At 44.2% G+C, this 19,001-nt stretch overlaps 1 protein-coding gene across 1 annotated transcript in view; it reads right to left on the reverse strand.

Moving 5' to 3' along the window:
• slc4a11 (solute carrier family 4 member 11) overlaps window positions 1-19,001 on the reverse strand; it is a 179,953-nt gene that overhangs the window by 27,655 nt on the left and 133,297 nt on the right. The window contains exons 12-15 of the mRNA XM_080194085.1: window positions 17,679-17,811; window positions 14,558-14,631; window positions 10,815-11,025; window positions 4,788-4,894 (exon numbers count right to left, since the gene is read on the reverse strand). Of these exons, the coding sequence (XP_080050211.1) occupies window positions 4,788-4,894; window positions 10,815-11,025; window positions 14,558-14,631; window positions 17,679-17,811 (525 nt within the window). The remainder of the gene's footprint in view (window positions 1-4,787; window positions 4,895-10,814; window positions 11,026-14,557; window positions 14,632-17,678; window positions 17,812-19,001) is intronic.

Raw genomic sequence — 19,001 nt, forward strand, 5'->3', positions numbered from 1 at the left:
GGAGGAACTTCTTCATTCAAAAGGGTGGTGAATCTCTGGAATTCTCTGCCCGTTGAAGTGGTGGAGGCTACCTCACTGAATATATTTAAGTCATGGGTAGATAGATTTCTGATAGACTAGGGAATTAAGGGTTATGGGGAGAAAGCGGGAAAGTGGAACTGATCCACTCCAGATCAGCCATGATCTTGTTGAATGGCGGGGCAGGCTCGAAGGGCTAGATGGCCTACTCCTGCTCCTATTTCTTATGTTATGTTCTTATTTGACTAAGTCAAAGGAGAGCCTTGTACTGATGAATTTGATGAAACAAGATGCTGACAATGGACCCCAGAGCTAACAAATGCAATTTTTTTCTTACTGCATCATCTGAATAGGCACAATGATAAGTTGCAGTGACAAGCAGGAGGTCCCAGAACATAGAACATAACAGCGCAGTACAGGCCCTTGGGCCCTCGATGTTGCGCCAACCTGTGAAACCAATCTAAAATCCATCTAACCTACACTGTTCCAATATCATCCATATGTTTATCCAATGACCATTTGAATGCCCTTAATGTTGGCGAGTCCGCTACTGTTGCAGGAAGGGCATTCCATGCTCTTACTCTGAGTAAAGAACCTACCTTTGACATCTGTCCTATATCTATCACCCCTCAATTTAGAGCAATGTCCCCTCATGCTAGCCATCTCCATACGAGGAGAAAGGTTCACACTGTCCACCCTATCTATTCCTCTGATCATCTTATATGCCTCTATTAAGTCACCTCTTAACCTTCTTCTCCAACGAAAACAGCCTCAAGTCCCTCAGCCTATCCTCATAAGACCTAACCACCATACTAGGCAACATCCTGGTAAACCTCCTTTGCACCCTTTCCAATGCTTCCAAATCCTTCCTATAATGTGGTGACCAGAACTGTACGCAATACTCCAAGTGCGGCCGCACCAGAGTTTTGTACAGTTGCAACATGACCTCACGGCTCCGAAATTCAATCCCTCTACCAATAAAAGCTAACACACCGTACGCCTTCTTAACAACCTTATCAACCTGGGTGCCAACTTTCAGGGATTTATGCACATGGACCCTGAGATCTCTCTGCTCAACCACACGACCAAGTAACTTATTAGCCCAGTACTCCATATTCCTGCTACTCCTTCCAAAGTGAATCACCTCACACTTTTCCGCATTAAATTCCATTTGCCACCTCTCAGCCCAGCTCTGCAGCTTATCTATGTCCCTCTGTAACCGGCAACATCCTTCTGCATGGTCCACAACTCTGCCGACTTTAGCGTCATCTGCAAATTTACTAACCCATCCTTCTACGCCCTCATCCAGGTCATTTATAAAAATGACAATCAGCAGTGGCCCCAAAAGCAGTGCACCACTAGTAACTGAACTCCAGGATGAACATTTCCCATCAAACACCACCCTCTGTCTTCTTGCAGCCAGCCAATTTCTGACCCAAAATCACCCTCAATCCCATGACTCCGTATTTTCTACAATAGCTTACTGTGGGGAACCTTATCAAATACTTCACTGAAATCCATATACACCACATCAACTGCTTTACCCTCATCCACCTCTTTGGTCACCTTCTCAAAGAACTCAATAAGGTTTGTGAGGCACAACCTACCCTTCACAAAACCGTGTTAACTATCCCTAATCAAATTAGTCCTTTCTGGATGATTATAAATCCTCTCTCTTCTAATCCTTTCCAAAACTTTGCCCACAACAGAAGTAAGGCTCACTGGTCTATCATTACAGGGTCGTCTCTACTCCCCTTCTTGAACAAGGGGACAACGTTTGCTCTCCTGCAATCTTCTGGCACTATTCCTGTAGACAATGACTACCTAAAGATCAAAGCCAAAGGTTCTGCAATCTCCTCCCTATCCTCTCAGAGGAGCCCAAGATAAATCATGTCCGGACCAGGGGGCTTATAAATTTTCATACTTTCCATAATTGCTAACACCTCCTCATGAGCCTCAATCTCATCTAGCCTATTAGCCTGTATCTCAGTATTCCCCTCCACAACATTGTCTTTTTCCTTTGTGAACAAGATTATCTTTTGTAACAAGGGACAATTTGTGCCCTTGATTGTGATCTTCACAGACAGCTCCACTCACAGGAAGCGAGGAAAATCTCAACCCACTGTCTGGCTATTAAACACTGGCCTAAAAAGACAAGAGAGCAGTCCAGTGAAAACAGTAACATCTCAGAGCAGCATCTGGGAAACGGATGCACTCAAATTCAAAATAACATGCAGAAGTGTCAGGGAGATTAGCAGGGTAAAAACGTGGGGCGGTTGTCGGTGCAGGCTCGGTGTGCCAAATGGCCTCTCTTTACACTGTAGGGATTCTACGGTAAGATTATAGGGAATTTCCTTACTGTACCCTATTGGTTAGGGTACGGATGCAAAACAGTCCCTCTGTGGAGAGAATAGCAACCCCCCCCCTCGGTACAAAATAAGGGAATCTGTGGTTGTTTGAGAAGGTGTCACAGCAAAATTTAAAGAGTTAAGATTTTCTTCTGATCAATCTCACAGGCTACATTTGGTGACGTTCATTGGTAAGTCCTCCTGTCTGCAAATGTGCCTCCGCTCACAGTATCAACCTTGATTCCATGCTAACACAGTAGTTCTAAATCTGAAGCTTGTGGGCTCACAGCTCACTCCAACGACAATCTGGGTAACAGCCCCAGTTCCTAACCGAGTGAGGAGATAAGATCCCAATGCATTATTTGCAAGAGGACAGGGGGAGCTCTCATGTCCCGGCCAACAGTTACACCTCAACAATTATCCAGTCCATATCCACGTTCCCCAATATTACAACTACACTGCACAGGCTGTCAGGGATGATGGGACGACACGGTAGCACAGTGGATAGCACCGCTGCCTCACAGCTCCAGCAACCCGAGTTCGATTCCCAGCTTGGGTCACTGTCTGAAGAGTCTGCACGTTCTCCCCTTGCGGGCGTGGGTTTCCTCCAGGTGCTCCCACAGTCCAAAGATGTATGGGTTAGCTGGATTGGCCGTGCTAAAATTGCCTCTCAAATGTCCCAGAATGTGTAAGTTAGACAGGTTAATGGGGTAAATGTGGGGTTATGGGGATAAGGCCTAGATGGGATTGTCGTCAGTGCGGATTTGATGGGCCGAATGGCCTCCTTCTGCACTGCAGGGTTTCTATGATTTTTTTCTAAGACATCCTCAAGGCACTGTACGTGTGAAAGTTTGTTTTATTTCCCCAAGGATTTGAATTCTTCAAAGACTGCCAGGGAATGTTTTCTCAAGTTGTCTTTTGGTCGCACCTATAGAGAGAAGTCCTCTTTTCATTTCTATAAAAGGTTTTTTTTAAAAAAACTTGCGTGTCTGAACCTGTGGAACGCTGGTATTGATGCTACCAATGTCCACTCTGAGTCTAAGTGAATCTCTGAAGACAGCAACAGGATCCAAGCCTCATGCACTCAGCAAATTACCACTGGCATAAATTCCCAGTACAAGGATGTTCCTGATTAACTAGCCTCCTCACCGATCACTCTAACATTGGTTGGAGTTGATGTTCATTTGATTGTTTCTATGCACCTGTCCAGTTCCATCAATAGTTCCGATCTCTATCCTGGAAGACACTATTCTTAGTTTGTCAGCTAAATCACACATGCAGCCCTCAACTCCTTCGATTTCAAACAAACCCTGTGTAACTCCTTTTCACTGGGGATACGGGAAGGTCACTGGGCTCGTAAGCAGCCTAATGCCTTGGGACAGGGGTTCAAATCCCACCACTTCAGCTCATGGAATTCAAACCCAAACAAATAAAATCTGGAAATGAATCTCACGTCTCAGTAATAGGTGACCGTAAAATTATCAACGGTTGCAAAAACCCACTTGTTTCACTAATGTCCTTTAGGGAAGGAAATCTGCCTCCAAAGGAATATATTTTTCAAAATTTGCTAAAACAGAAAGAAATTGACTCGAAACAGCATTTCGTCTCTTCTGCCAATGGTTCTTCCTCTCCCACCAACTCCCATCTACAAAATTTAAGTTCATCCAAAGTTGAACAAGCTCTAGAATATCTGAAGAGGTTCCAACACATCTCATTCGTCATTCCCTTGGACTGATTACAAACGGAAAAATTTGTCTAATAGATGATACTTCACTTGTCCGCAAGACTTCTATTTATTTCAAGACACATCGGGCTCCCTCCCCCCACTCGTCACCTTATGTTATATGTCCACCCATTCTTTCAGCACCCTTTTAATGCGCAATTCTTCACCACGCTCTTAAAATCAAGGCCTCTCCCACTCACCTCCCCCCACACTCCTTAGCGAAATTCTTCAATCTTCTTGAAGACATCGATCGTCATCCCTCAGCAATGATGCATTACAGATAACCACTGCAGATTATGATGATGTGGAGATGCCGGCGTTGGACTGGGGTGGACACAGTAAGGAGTCTCACAACACCGGGCTAACATCCAACAGGTTTGTTTGGTATCACGAGCTTTCGGGGCGCTGTTCCTTCATTGGGTGAGTATGCATGTCTCACCTGGTGAGGTGAGCAGCACTCCGAAAGCTCGTGATACCAAATAAACCCATTGGGCTTTAACCTGGTGTTGTGAGACTTCCTACACTGCCGGTTAGGCACAATTAGGCAGAAAATTGCCCCTTGGAATCAGGAGAGCAACAGAAGGCAGGCTGGGGCATTGGAATGGGAGGGCGATCCAAATCAGATAGAGCCAAGCAGAAGTAACCCCAAAACAAAGCTAAAATAATACAGGTCCCATGAAGTAAACAAAAGACCTTACCCTTTATATCTCTAAAAAGGAACGATCCCACAAACGAAAACACCACCACTGATATTGGCAAGGCACAATCAGACAGAGTTTCTCGAACCCTGGCATGCAAAAAAGGGCTGAAAAGAAAATAAAACTTTTTTTAAATTACAGCGAGTGAAAAAATTGAATTTTTGAACAAAATAAATAAAGAACAAATGTAGCAATAATGGATGTTGGCAGGGCTAGACTCGACAAAATCAGCACAAGGTGACATTAAAATCAGCACAGAGGCCAACGTTATTGTTCAATAATAGTTATTTAATGTCTCATCTTTCTTAAGGTCAGTTGCTGGCACAGTTCAACTAATTGTACAGGTTTCTTACAAAAAAAAATTTAAGGATGCAATGTGGGAGCAATTTGAGACCTGGCATGGGCTACATGTTTAAGAGAAGCATGGGTTCCCTCCAAGCCTATTATTAGACTCGTTGATGGAGAGCGATTGCCAAGGTTAGTTAATAACTCCACTGACTTTGTTAAACTTTGGATAGCTGGACCTTCAAAACTGCAGATGATAAGAACCACATTCCAAACTGACGGTGCCGCAACTTAGTGTCTCTCAGTGTCTGCCACATCAGCTACAGTCAAGTGAAAATATACTGCTTGCTCAGCCAACAGAGACTAGCGTTCACTCGATTTTCGATTCTCATTTTAACCACACCCTTCTCAGTATCACAGTTGGTCACTGTCACCGACTGCCAGGGTCAGCAGGAAAATAACTCCTGAATTACAGGCACACCAAGGTGTAGAAATAACTTAGATTTTGCTCCTGAACTAATGGGGAGGAAGGGCTAAAATCAAAGGCAATAGATTCAATATCATTAATTATACAGTGTGCAACAAGGGATGGCAGAGCGGTTAGTGCTGCTGCCTCACAGGGATCCGGGTTCAATTCCAGCTTTGGGTGACTGTCTGCGTGGAGTTTGCACGTTCTCCCCATGTCTGCATGGGTTTCCTCCAGGGTGCTCTGGTTTCTTCCCAGAATCCAAAGATGTGGAGGTTAGGTGGATTGGCAATGCCAAGTTGTTCCTTAGTATCCAAAGACGTGCAGGTCAGGTGAATTGGCCAAACTAAATTGTTCCTTTTTGTCCAAAGATGTGTAGGTTAGATGGATTAACCATGGTAAATGTTATTGGAATTGGAGAGGAGGGTGTGGGTGGTTCTCTCTTTTGGAAAGTCAGTGCTGATTTAATGCGCCAAATGGCCTCTTGCTGCTCTGCAGTGATTCTATGATTCAGTCCATGGTATTTGCGTGGAATCCTTGGTGGAGTTATCCAATTAAGTTCACTTCCCCTACACTTCCCTCACAGTCCTGCCAAAATGTTACCTCTTCAAATATCTTGTGAATGTTACTGTTGAATCTGCTTCTGCCATCCTTTCTGACACGGCTTTCTAGTTCACAGCAACTCACTAAGAAAAATACTTCCTCGTGCCACTTCTGGTTCTTTTCTCAATCTCCTTAAGCCTCCTTGTCTCTGACGGCTGGAAAAGTTTCTCCCTAATTGCTCTGCCAAAATTTTGATTTGGAACAACACCGTCAAGTTTCTTCATCCTGAGCGTAACCCAGCTTCTCCAAATCCTCAAAATTAAAGGAAGCCTGATAGTATTCTAACATCCAGGATGCTGCCTGAATTACAAGGTTTTTTTTAAAATTAGTGTCACAAGTAGGCTTACATTAATACTGCAATGAAATCACTGATAATCCCCTAGTCGCCACGCTCCAGCACCTACTTGGGTACATCGGGGTAGAATTTAGCATGGCCAATGCGTCTAACCAGCACATCTTTCGGACTGTGGGAGGAAACCGGAGCACCCGGAGGAAACCCACGCTGACACAGGATAAATGTGCAGGCTCCACTCAGTGGCCCAAGCTAGAAATCGAACACGGGTCCTTGGCGCTGTGAGGCAGCAGGGCTAACCACTGTGCCACATGCCACCCTCAATATAAACTATAAGTGTATAAGCTATAAAGGAGAGACTGGACAAACGAGGGTTGCTTTTTTGCTTCCTGAAGAGAAGGCTGAGGGAATACGTGATAGAAGTCAATAAAATTATGAGAGGCACAGATAGCGTTGACAGTCAGAGGACAGGGTTTTAAAGTCTCACTTATCCCAAAATTGTAAAATTTTGACAGAAGGGATTACTTCAATATAGCATCATATCTGGCACAATATCGTGGGCTGAAACGCCTGTTCCTGTGCTGTTCTATGTTCTATCTCTTCTGCAGATTTTCAAAAGCCTTCACATCCTTCCTAAAGCCTGGTGCCCAGTCTGACAATGCCCTAGCTGAAGTCTAAACATATGCTGCAGAACTTCCTCATTTTTGTAAACTAATGGCTGAAATATTAAATCATCAACCTTGAGGACCATCACCCATACATTTGAAGATAATTTAGAGAAGAAACTGGAGATGCCTTAGCCCACATTCGTAATGATTCATCAGTGAAAAATACAGTGCCCAAAAACCTGCAGATGGTTTACTTAATATCTATATTTAAAAATGAGAGATGAAAGTATCCTGGGAACAACAGTCAACTGGGGAAATATAAGTGGAACATATTAAAGTTGAGAATAAAAGAATCAAAATTATAATGAATAGTCAGCGTGAATTTTTTAAAAAGGGAAAATCTTCCTTGACCAACCTTGTTGAATTTTTTTTGAAGAGGCAGGAAGAGAGAGCGGCACAGCGGTCAGCACTGCTGCCTCACAGCGCCAGGGACCCGGGTTCAATTCCGGCTCGGATCACTATCTGTGTGGAGTTTGCATAGGTTTCCCCCGGATGTTCCGGGTTCCTCCCACAGTCCAAAGATGTGCAGATTAGGTTGACTAGCCATGGTAAATTGACCCTAGTGTTAGGAGGATTAGCTGGTAAATATGTGGTTTATGGGAATAATGGTGGGATTGTGGGCAGTACAGACTCAATGGACCGAATGGACTTCTGTACTGTAGAGATTCTACGAGGGTTCTACGACAGTAGACAAGAGTAATGTCATAGATGTAATACATCTAGATTTTCAAAATAGACCTCGATAAGGTACCACATAATGGATACATGAATAACTTCAGAGAATAGGGAGTAACAGGATAAGTGTCAAATGGATAGCCAGTTAGCTACAAGACAAAGAATGTAAGGGGAAAGGGTAGCTATTCAGAATGGCAGGTGGTGAAAAATAGTGTTCCACTCCTGTCCATAACTTGGACTCAAATACACGATTCCTAGGTCGTGGATCATGGAACCCTACAGTGCAGGAAGAGGCCCTTCGGCCCATCGAGTCTGCACTGAACACAATCCCACCCAGGCCCTACTCCCATATCCCTACATATTATACCCACTAATCCCTCTAACCTACGTATCCCTAGACACTAAGAGGCAATTTCTTAGCATCGCCAATCAACCTAACCCGCACATCTTTGGACTGTGGGAGAAAACTGGAGTACCCGGAGGAAACCCACGCAGACACGAGGAGAATGTGCAAACTCCACATGGACAGTGACCTGAGCCAAGAATCGAACTCAGGACCCTGCAACTGTGAAGCAGCAATGCAAACCACTGTGCTACCGCGCCGTCCTAAATTTACAAATGGCACCAAACGAAAGGGGAATAGTCAGTATTGGAGGAGGCCTGCAACAAAACTCAAGACAATGCAAACAAACTTGCAGAATGAAGTTTGAACATCGAGAAAGGTGAGGCATTACATTTTTTCAGAGAAGGGCGCTTTTCACTGAGGGAAAAAAGCATCTAAAAAGGGGGTAAAGGAGCAATGTTATTTGGGAGCACAAATAGACCAGTGACTGAAAGTAATGACAGACGTTAACAAAACAAAATAGCAAACCAAGAATCAAGCTTTAGAGAGGTAGACAACCCTTACTGGCCTTTTCTATCCCCCTCACCCCTTCCCTTCTCCCTTTCTGCCAATGGCTTCCCCCTCGCCCTTGCCCATCCCTTTCTGTTTGTCCTTTTCCACTCACTTCCCTTCCTACTCCCCCTCACTTCTTTCCACTTCCGCTTCCCCCTTTTCACCACTCACTCACCCCCTTTCCTCCGCTGACCCTCTTGCTCGTCCCCTTCTCCCACTTGCCTCCAATGACCCTCTCATTCACCTCTCTCCGCCCCCCCACTCAACTCACCCTTTTGTTCGTCTCCTCTTCCCCCTACCGCTCGTCTCTGCTTACCCTCTCACTCACCCCTTCCCAGGCCACCCTGCTCACGGCTGTATTCTAGAACATAGAACAGTACAGCACAGTACAGGCCCTTTGGCCCTCGATGTCGTGCCGAGCTATGACCAAACCCAAGATCAAGCTATCCCACTCTGCATCATTCTCCTCCCAAGGTCAACAGAACTTTGGCTAGGATGTCAAATTTTCTGTCCCACCCACCACAATTCCCAAATCCCGGTTTGAGGGAGTGACACTGTAGAGGACTTTAGAGTCTGCATAAAGAAAATGCCCACACTTGCGGGGAAAAGGAAGAAAAAGTGGAAGCCGTCGATATGAGAGTCACCAAGAAATCATAACAGGAATTGTCTTTCCAAAGAGCTGAGAATGTGGACTGTGCAACTACCGGAGCAGCTGGAGTGAGCAGTATAGACAATAGACAAAAAGGAACATCATACAATGGATCCACAATTAGCAGTGCGAGGTGCATGGACGTAAGGAGAGACTCGATAAACATGCGAGGGAGAAGGGAATAGAAGGTTATGAAAGATATATGACATTTGGGGGGGGGCCCGAAAGAGTAGCATAATGGTATTGTCACTGGACTAGCAATATAGAGATCCAGTTAATGCTCTGGGGACCCTGGTTCAAATCTACCACAGATAGGCAGATGGCCAATTTGAAATTAAAAAGTCTAATGATGAAACAATTGTCAATTGCTATAAAAACCAATCTGGTTCACTCACGCACTTTAGAGAAGGAAATCTGCTGTCCTTACCTCCTCTAGCCTACATGTGACTCAGGAGCCACAGCAACGTGGCCGATTCTTAATTCTCCTCGGGGATGGGCAATAAATGCTGGCCCAGCCAGCGACACCCACATCCCATGAATTCATTTAAAAACTTAGATGTGGAAAAAGTGGAGAAAGCTGAAGTGAGGCATGAATTCCGGCACTAATTGGACTGAATGGTCACTTTCTGTGCTCTACATCCTATCCAATCCCTCTAATAAATCAAAGCCACTCACATGCTTTCTTTAAAAAGGAACAGCCTTCTCAGATTGTCCTCAGGCTTTCAAAGGGATGGATACAATTTTGTCTTTTAAAAAGCATTTAGACAGTTACATGGTTAAGAGGGATATGGGCCAAACACGGGCAATTGGGATTAGCTTAGTGGTTTTAAAAAAAAGGGTGGCATGGACAAGTTGGGCCGAAGGGCCTGTTTCCATGCTGTAAACTCTACAGCTCTATGACTTGAATATGTATGCCCTCCAGGTCTCTCTGGCCATGCATCTCAAATGATTTCCCAAAACTCTTTTTAGGAATTGACTAAACTGACCCAATTTGCCTGTATCTGAAAGTATCTTTAAATGAAATACAAATTAAAAACTAAAGCCACACCATTCAGCTTTTTGCGCTCATCTTGTCCATCTGTAGTTCATCAGTAACCACAGCGATGGGCAATCCTCATGTGGAAAAATTTAGAATTAGGAGTCTCTCATTTAAGACAGATGAGGAGAATTTTTTTCTCTGAGGGTCGTCAGTCTTTGGAACTCTTCCACAAAAGACAGTGGAAGCAGAGTCATTGAATATTTTTAAGGCAGACTTTATAGATTCTTGATTAACAAGGAGGTGAAATGTTATCGGGGGTCAGCTTGAATGTGGGGTTGAAGTTACAATTAGACCAGCCATGACCTTATTGAATGGCAGAGCAGGCTCAAGGGTTCGAGTAGCCTACTCCTGTCAATCTACCTGCTCAGGAGAGGGGTCAGGCTGGGTTGAGGGTGCACAAGCTAATCAACACCGCCTTTGAAAGCTCTCCCTTCCGCAAGCTTTGAGGAAAATACCTTTTCTTGAACTGAAACAAGGTGTAGCCCAGCCAAAGTGTACCGAGCATCAAGAACAGGCTGAGGACAGCGGTGTCTCGCCCACAGGAGTGGGCCCCGCCATCAAGATCTGTAGTATTGATTGCAGGGCTGGTGTTAAAAGCAGAACCAGACGCTGCGCTCCATCCCGGATGGTGCGTCTGCATTCTAGGACAGTAATAACTCTGAAAAACTAAGCAAAGGGAGAGAAGTGATAAATAACCAATATTGTAAGCTGTTCATGAGCTTCATCCTTAATATAAAAGGAGTGTGAATGTCTCATTTTACAACAACAATCTGTATTACTAAGCACCTTTAACCTAACAAATATGCCCCAAGGCACTTTACAATTCATTACAAAGCAAAACCTCACTTAAGGTGATATTAGAGTGGCTGGCAAACCACTTGCTCAAAGCAGTAGACTTTAAGGAGTGCTTTAAAAGGATAAAAGGGAGGCAGTGAGGTTTAGGGAAGAAATGCAACAGTTAATGCCCTTGGTCGTTGAAGGGTGGTGGCCAATGCTGCTGCACTTAGAGGCTGGAAGTGGGACAGCGCAGATGGCCCATATCTGCGTGGTTTTCCCTCAGGGTGCTCCGGTTTTCTCCTGCAGTCCGAAGATATGCAGGTTAGGTGGATTGGCCATGCTAAAATAACCCTTAGTGTCCCAAGTAGCATAGGTTAGATGTGTTAGCCGCGGTATACGTGTGAGGTTACAGGGATTTGATTTGAATTATTGTCACGTATTAGTATACAGCAAAAAGCATTGTTTCTTGAGCACCACACAGACAAAGCATACTGTTCATAGAGAAGAAAAGGAGAGTGCGCAGAATGTATTGTTACAGTCATAGCTAGGGTTCAGACAAAGATCAACTTAGTGCAAGGTAGGTCCATTCAAAAGTCTGACAGCAGCAGGGAAGAAGCTGTTCTTCAGTCAGTTGGTATGATACCTCAGACTTGAAGGAATGACATTCCTGCCTACCCCTGATAAGCTTCAAGATTGAGGTTCGACTATTTCTACTTCATTCCTGTTTTTGTACACAGGGGCATGTTCTCCACTACTCTTCCTGTGCCATAGAGTAGGTTGCTAGGTAACACTGTTTATAGAAGGGATTGAAAAATGGTCCACCCAATATTCAACTGGAGACGAGACATCGAAGGGTAAAAGGGTCTACACAATTGGGAAGGCAAGCTGATGTAGTGATTACTCGCTTTTAGACACCAAACTTGGAATTGCTCCAATTACCATTGGAAGGGGAGAACGAGATCTAAAAGTTTTGATTGTTGAGAAACGAGGACACTGAGATCAGTCTGGATCAACCAAGGGTGAGTAAAAGTAAACATATGTTGATTAACATTAAAATTTGGTAGCAACAGAGAAGCAGTGACCATAATAACATTAACAAGTTTAAATGTGTTTTAAAGTTTATTTATTAGTGTCACCTTTCAGTGTCAGGCTTTCATTAACGCTGCAATTAAGTTAGTGTGAAAATCCCCAAGTCGCTACACTCTGGTGCCTGTTCAGGTACGCTGAGAGAGAATTTAGTATGGCCAATGCACCTAACCAGCTCATCTTTCAGACTGTGGAAGGAAACTGGAGCACCCAGAGGAAACACAAGCAGACACAGGGAGCACGTGTAGACTCGCACAGACAGCGACCCAAGCCAGGAATCAAATCGGGGTGCTGGAGCTGTGGGGCAGCAGTGCTAAACACTATGCCAGAGAGGGCATGTTTGAGGAGCCTCCTTTGTCCGACAATCAGCTGGTTCTAATACAGGAGCTCAAGAGGGGCATTGGAAAAGCCCCTTTTAGATGCGGGAGGAACCCAGTCTCCAGCAAAAATGGGGCTTTACAGAATAAAGAACTGTTGAGGGAGAAGAAAAGTGACCAAAACCTCAGAATACAGAGGGCCGAATTTTCCGATAGGTTCCTCCACAGCAGAGGGGCCATTGGTTTGCTGCAGATTCTTCTGGTCCCACTGCTGTCAGCAGGAACTCTCACTGTTTGTACCCCACGCCACTGGGGAACCCGTGGTGGGGTGGGGGGGTGTCACTGGCAGGAACAGAAGATCCCACTGGCAGGCCGAAAATTCCAAGCATAGAGCGAGTTGCAGAGGATTGCGTGCTAAAATCTTTATAACCCTCCTCTGTTGTGCACTGCTCATCCCAAAGGGACAATATTAAACCTCATTCCAATATTCCGAACCCAGTGTTAAGAAGTCATCAACTTTTGAGGATTTAGCCTTCTGTGAAATGACTAACTAGAACAAGAACTATTATAAAAAATCATTGTTAAACATAGATAAACCTTTCCCAATTTACCTGCTCTGCTCACAATACCCCACATTCCCTACACACAGAAATATTTCTTTTAATGCCCATTTCTACTGGACACTTCAAGGTTCTTTATTGGTAAATTATACTGCAAATTCATGAAATTTGATGCATTTAAATTCTCTTATGAATCTGCTTCCAACATCCAAAACCATCATTATTATTCATCAGTGGTTAACACTGCTGCCTCGCAGCGCCAGGGACCCGAGTTCAATTCTGACCTCGGGTCACTGTCTGCGTGGAAACTGCACGTTCTCCCCATGTCTGCATGGGTTTCCTCCACATGCTCCGGTTTCCTCCCACAAAGATGTGCCTATTAGGTGGATTGGCCGTGCTAAATTCTCCCTCAGTGTACCCAAAGAGGTGCTGGACTACGGCAACTAGGGGATTTTCACAGTAAGTTCATTACAGTGTTAATGCAAGCCCACTTGTGACTAATAAATAAAGTTTAAACATCAAGGCCAGTTCAAGGGTCAAATACCACTGATGTGATTAAAATAAGCAGAATAGTCTCCCTCAAAAAGAGCACCAGTTCCACTTACATTGTCCAACAGCTGGTTACAAGAGAACAGGTTTCAAAGGAATTACAGTCAACATGGGGAAGGATAATTTAATGCAGCGAGTCATTGTGATCTACAACGTTCCATCTGCAAGGACACTTGAAACAGGTTCAAAGAACAAAGAGAATTACAGCACAGGAACAGGCCCTTCGGCCCTCCAAGCCTGCACTGACCATGCTGCCCGACTGAACTAAAACCCCCTACCCTTCCAGAGGCCATATCCCTCTATTCCCATCCCATTCGACTGAGAAAGAATTCAACCAGTGTTTGAAGGGGGATAAAAGATGCAGGGGACTGGGGGAAACTCTGTAGCTCTACCTCAGAGTTGGTATATGCATGACCACAGAATCCCTATAGTGCAGAAGGAGTCCATTCAGCCCATCAAACCTACATTGATAACAATCCCACCTTGCCCCTATCCCCGTAATCCCACGTATTTACCCTGCAAATCCCACGAACAACAAGGGATAATTTAGCATGGCCAATCCACCTAACCTGCACATCTTTGGAGTGTGGAAGGAAACCAGAGCACCTGGAGGAAACCCATGCAGGTACAGGGAGAATGTGAAAACTCCACACAGTCATCCAAGGCTGGAATCGAACCTGGGTCCCTGGCACTGTGAGGCAGCAGTGCCACCATACCCAATGGCCTCCTTCTGTGCTGCAAGGTATGGCAGATACTCCCGTCTCAGGTGGAGAGTAAAAGGAGACGAAACAAAAACAGAAGGAAAGGCAAGCAGAGAAAAATAGATACATCATCAATTTAATTCCACCCCTCTCACACACGCACCATTTCCCCCTGCTCTTACCACTCTCCCCCACCGAAACAACTTACTTTTGGACAGTCCTTTACAAGCATCCACCACAAAAGCAATAGATATGAACACTGCTAGAATTTCATCAGTTGATCTGTGAAAGACAGAGCACCATTATTTGAAAGAGACACACGAGTGAACTCACATTTCTGGTAATGCACAGCTGGTCAAAGACAGAAGGAGAGGTTAATAAAAACTTGCATTTGTGTAAATCTTGAACACAAACAATCCTCCTGTGTTGTTTCTCATACAAGACGTGTGGGTTATAGAAGAATGAACAAAGCACAGTTGCAATAAACAGGTTAGAGGAAAAGTGAATAGCGAGGAGGATAGCAGTAGATTTTAGCAGGACAGAGGGCAGATACCATAACCAAATTTAAATGTGAAGGGATGTTATAAAAGATAAACTAAATGATACAAATTTAGAAGGTAGTGTAGGAACAGAAACATGTCAGGGCAAGCTGAGATGGCTATTAAAAAAAAATCCTTGGCGTTATAAACAGGTACAGAATACAGAAGACTAGGGCCAGTGGAGAGACCCACTGTGGAGCAAGTGGCAGACCAGCCAAAAGATCACTAACGTTTAGCGGGAACAGATGATCCTGTCAGTGGACGAGGCTGGTAAAACCCGACCTAGACGTTACGTTACCCCTCCATACAATGGTTGTGGTCTCTGGGTCCGTACTCATTGGAGTTTAAAAGGATAAGGGGGAATCTTATTGAAACTTACAGGATACTGCGAGGCCTGGATAGACTGGACGTGGAGAGGATGTTTCCATTAGTGGGACAAACTAGAACCAGAGGGCACAACCTCAGGCTAAAGGGACGATCCTTTAAAACAGAGATGAGGAGGAATTTCTTCAGCCAGAGAGTGGAACTTCTTGGCGCAGAAGGTTGGAGGCCAGGTCATTGAGTGTCTTTAAGACAGCAATGGATAGGTTCTCAATTGATAAAGGGGTCAGGGGTTATGAGGAAAAGGCAGGAGGATGGGGATGAGAGAAAAGAAAAAAAAAATCAACCATGGTCAAAAGTCAGAGAAACCGACTAATTCTGCTCCAATGTCTTATGGTCTTGAAACATCAAGAATTGATGTTATTTTAACATTGGCTAGGTCCAAGATGGATCGTATCTGGCCAATTCTCAACACCACATGTTCGGAAATATCCAAGGCTTTGGAGGGGATTGCAAGGACAATTTATCAGAGAAGTGGGACTTGTAGAGAGACTAGCAATGCTGAGAATATAACTCAGTAAAAAGTCTGACAACACCAGGTTTTAGTCCAACCTATTTATTTGATAATATACTCACAAGCTTTCGGGGTTAGCCCCTTCGTCAGGTGAATGGAGAGTTCTGGCCTCAGACAGAGCATATAAAGCACAGACAGTTTAGAGATTACTGATTAAAATCTCTAAACTGTCTGTGCTTTATATGCTCTGTCTGAGGCCAGAACTCTCCATTCACCTGACGAAGGGGGTAACCCCGAAAGCTAGTGAGTATATTATCAAATAAATAGGTTGGACTAAAACCTGGTGTTGTCAGACTTTTTACTGTGTTTACGCCAGTCCAACGCCGGCATTCCCACATCGAGAATATAACTGTCAGAGCAGAGGAGGCTTACAGAAGACTAAGGTCAGAATTCTCTGGTCTCGCACGCCACGCTGCCAGCAAGAATGGAGAATTTGGCACTCAGCTAAACCTCCATTCACTGCAGCAGGGCTGGAGAATCCCAGCTGCGGGCAAGGACAGAGAATTCAAGCCTAGGTGTTAGAAATTATGAAGGGTTTTAATCAGAGAAACATCTTGTGCTGCTGGTTGGGTCAATGACCGGAAGATGTAGATTTTAAGACAACTTAAAAACCGCAAGTGAAGTGTGGAGAATATTTTTATTAAAAAGAAACAATTGACCTGAAGAATTCAAGAAAGGATGGTGGAAGCAGATTCAAGAGAAACTTTTAGGGGGAAATTGGAAAAATTTAAAAAACAGTGCCAGATAATGGGATTCCTCAGTGCTGTCATGCTATGGAAACAGTCCTTGCTGAAGAGAAGAATTAAGCTGTAAAGACTCACTTTGACAAATTGAACCAAGACATTATAATCAGACAAACAGAATCATAGTGAAAACCATTAGGCAATTTTGCTTTCCCATTGCACTTTCACATCTGTCCTAACAACTGTGAACTATTCTTTTGCAGAGAGTCAAAGGGACAATTGCTTTGCATGAGCAAGCTGTATTATTAAGACTTGCAAGGTGAACTGAAGAAGAAACAGTTGATTGTTTCCCATCACTGGGCCAAAAGCAGAGCAGCCAACATTGGTTAAAACCCCTGGGGACGGTTAAAAATTTGATTCGTTGTCGTGCAGCAATAGGGATTATTAAAGGCTCTAATTATGGGTCACCACTAAATACTTCACCTGTCCATCTATCCCACTTTTTTTAATCCTCATCCTCGGGATGTGGGCAGTCTGGCATTTATTACCCTACCCTAGCTGCATTTGATGTAGTGTTAGAGGACCTGCCTTACGAACCATTGCAACGTAGCAGTCTGATATAACCATACGGCTTGTTCGGTCACTACAGAGGGCAGTCAAAAGTCAACCATGTTGCTGAGGGACTGGAGTCACCTGTAGGCCTCACTGAGTAATGATGGTACATTTCCTTCCCCAGTAGGCAGACAAGTTGGGTTCCGAGTGACAGCTCAGAAGCTTCATGATACCAGTTTGTGAGGTGGGTCAGGATCAGACAAAATGCAACATGTCCTACCAGACAGATGCATGGCCCATTTAACATTTGCTACATAAGGAAGAGCCACAGGACCTCCTGGGTGCACACTCTCCAGTCATAACCCTTCCCATTTTACATTCAACATCCATGAGTTAACCTTCTGGAGACCTAAGGATCTGACCCCAGCCCAAGCACACCACTGCTGATTTAAGTAGAAACCCCAACGCCAGCTGCTCTGGTCAACTACACAAGGATAATAATTGGCAGCCTTGTCCATGATGCCCACAGTGAGAGAACAAAAAAGTGAAGCCCGTGAAGGATACCTTCGAACCTGTAGAATAAACCAGCACTAACCTATATATTTGGAGAAGTGGTTCACCACGATCACATGCTTTTGCAACTGGTTTACTGGAGCTTACCTTTTGAAAAACGCCTTTAATAAACTTAAATTAGCAACACCGTAGACGAGACAAAAGAAGCAATTCCACAAGCCAACACAGGCGTAGAAAGCAAAGAAATTCAGATTGTAGTCATCGCAGATGCCCTGGATTACTGCAGAGGGAGAAAAAAGGATATTTGTCACCAGTGGAATAGCAGGCTCCTCCTCCTGTCAATCTCTACGGCCAATTACAAAACTACATCCTGCGAGAGCTAGAAAACATTACACATAGTTTGGAAACTCCAGAGGGAAACAGGGACAGTGTATATTCTGGGAACCTGTCACGAGCAGCATAATGTGGGTTCTTCAAATCGAATCAAATCTATTGTCTTCCCTGCCGGAAGTGGGGAGTTTTTGGGCTGGTCAGGCCGAGGGTTGAACAAGATGAAATAAAAAGCACCATTGGTCCATTCAGAAGTAGGATTCAGTTCGACTCTGTATTCTGGCATTGGCCTCACACACATCACCTTTTTCTTTGCCACAATGAGGCTAAATGTGCCTTCTGCCACATAGATATCACCCAGGAATCACTTCACTCAAGACTTTTGTTCATCTTCTCCCAACTCTACAACCGAGCCTTTGGTCACAATCCTGCTTTAGACACTGAATCCTTCTTCCATCAACAGCTGCGAAATGCATTATTTTACATCGAAAGACATGAAAAGCAAGTTCTTGTTAAATCACAATCCTTTGGCACGAAACCTAAATTGCCAGTTTCTACACAAGGGACTAATGAGATGGACAGATGGACATTAATTCGTACAGAATTAAGAAAAAGAGCGTGAAAAAAAACTAGGGTTAAGTGTCTGGGGCTAAGCATGGATAAGCAGTGACCAAATACTATTCATTGACATTGATCTAGTGATTCCAATTTCTGGTAGCAAGGAATCAATATTCTGGGAATGTTTATTCAGAACTGCACACAGATACCATTTGGTCCTTTGGTCAATCACTACTCAAACAGGAGGTTAAATGTGGCACACTGCCTTAGTGTTTAGTCCAATAGTAGAGAGGAAAGTGGCTTGAATGACCAAGTGACCACTTTATCAATGACCTGAATTCATGAACCAGGTTCTACTGTTTAAGATAGAATGGAACTGCCCTGAAGCCCCATTCCATGGTACATGGACTTGAAATTTGCACAGTAAATTGGGAGCAATACACTTGGGCAAAGCCTGAAAAACTGGGGGGTACAGCTCTATGACAAATGGGGCTCATTAACATACTCACTGCTTTGAGCATCAGTTAGAAGGGACCACATTGATCCCAAAGTCTTTACTATCTCTACCTCTTCCCACTAGGC

This window comes from Carcharhinus amblyrhynchos, chromosome 1, assembly GCF_965287045.1.
Source record: "Carcharhinus amblyrhynchos chromosome 1, sCarAmb.v2.hapA, whole genome shotgun sequence".
In the NCBI taxonomy this organism is placed as follows: Eukaryota; Metazoa; Chordata; class Chondrichthyes; order Carcharhiniformes; family Carcharhinidae; genus Carcharhinus; species Carcharhinus amblyrhynchos.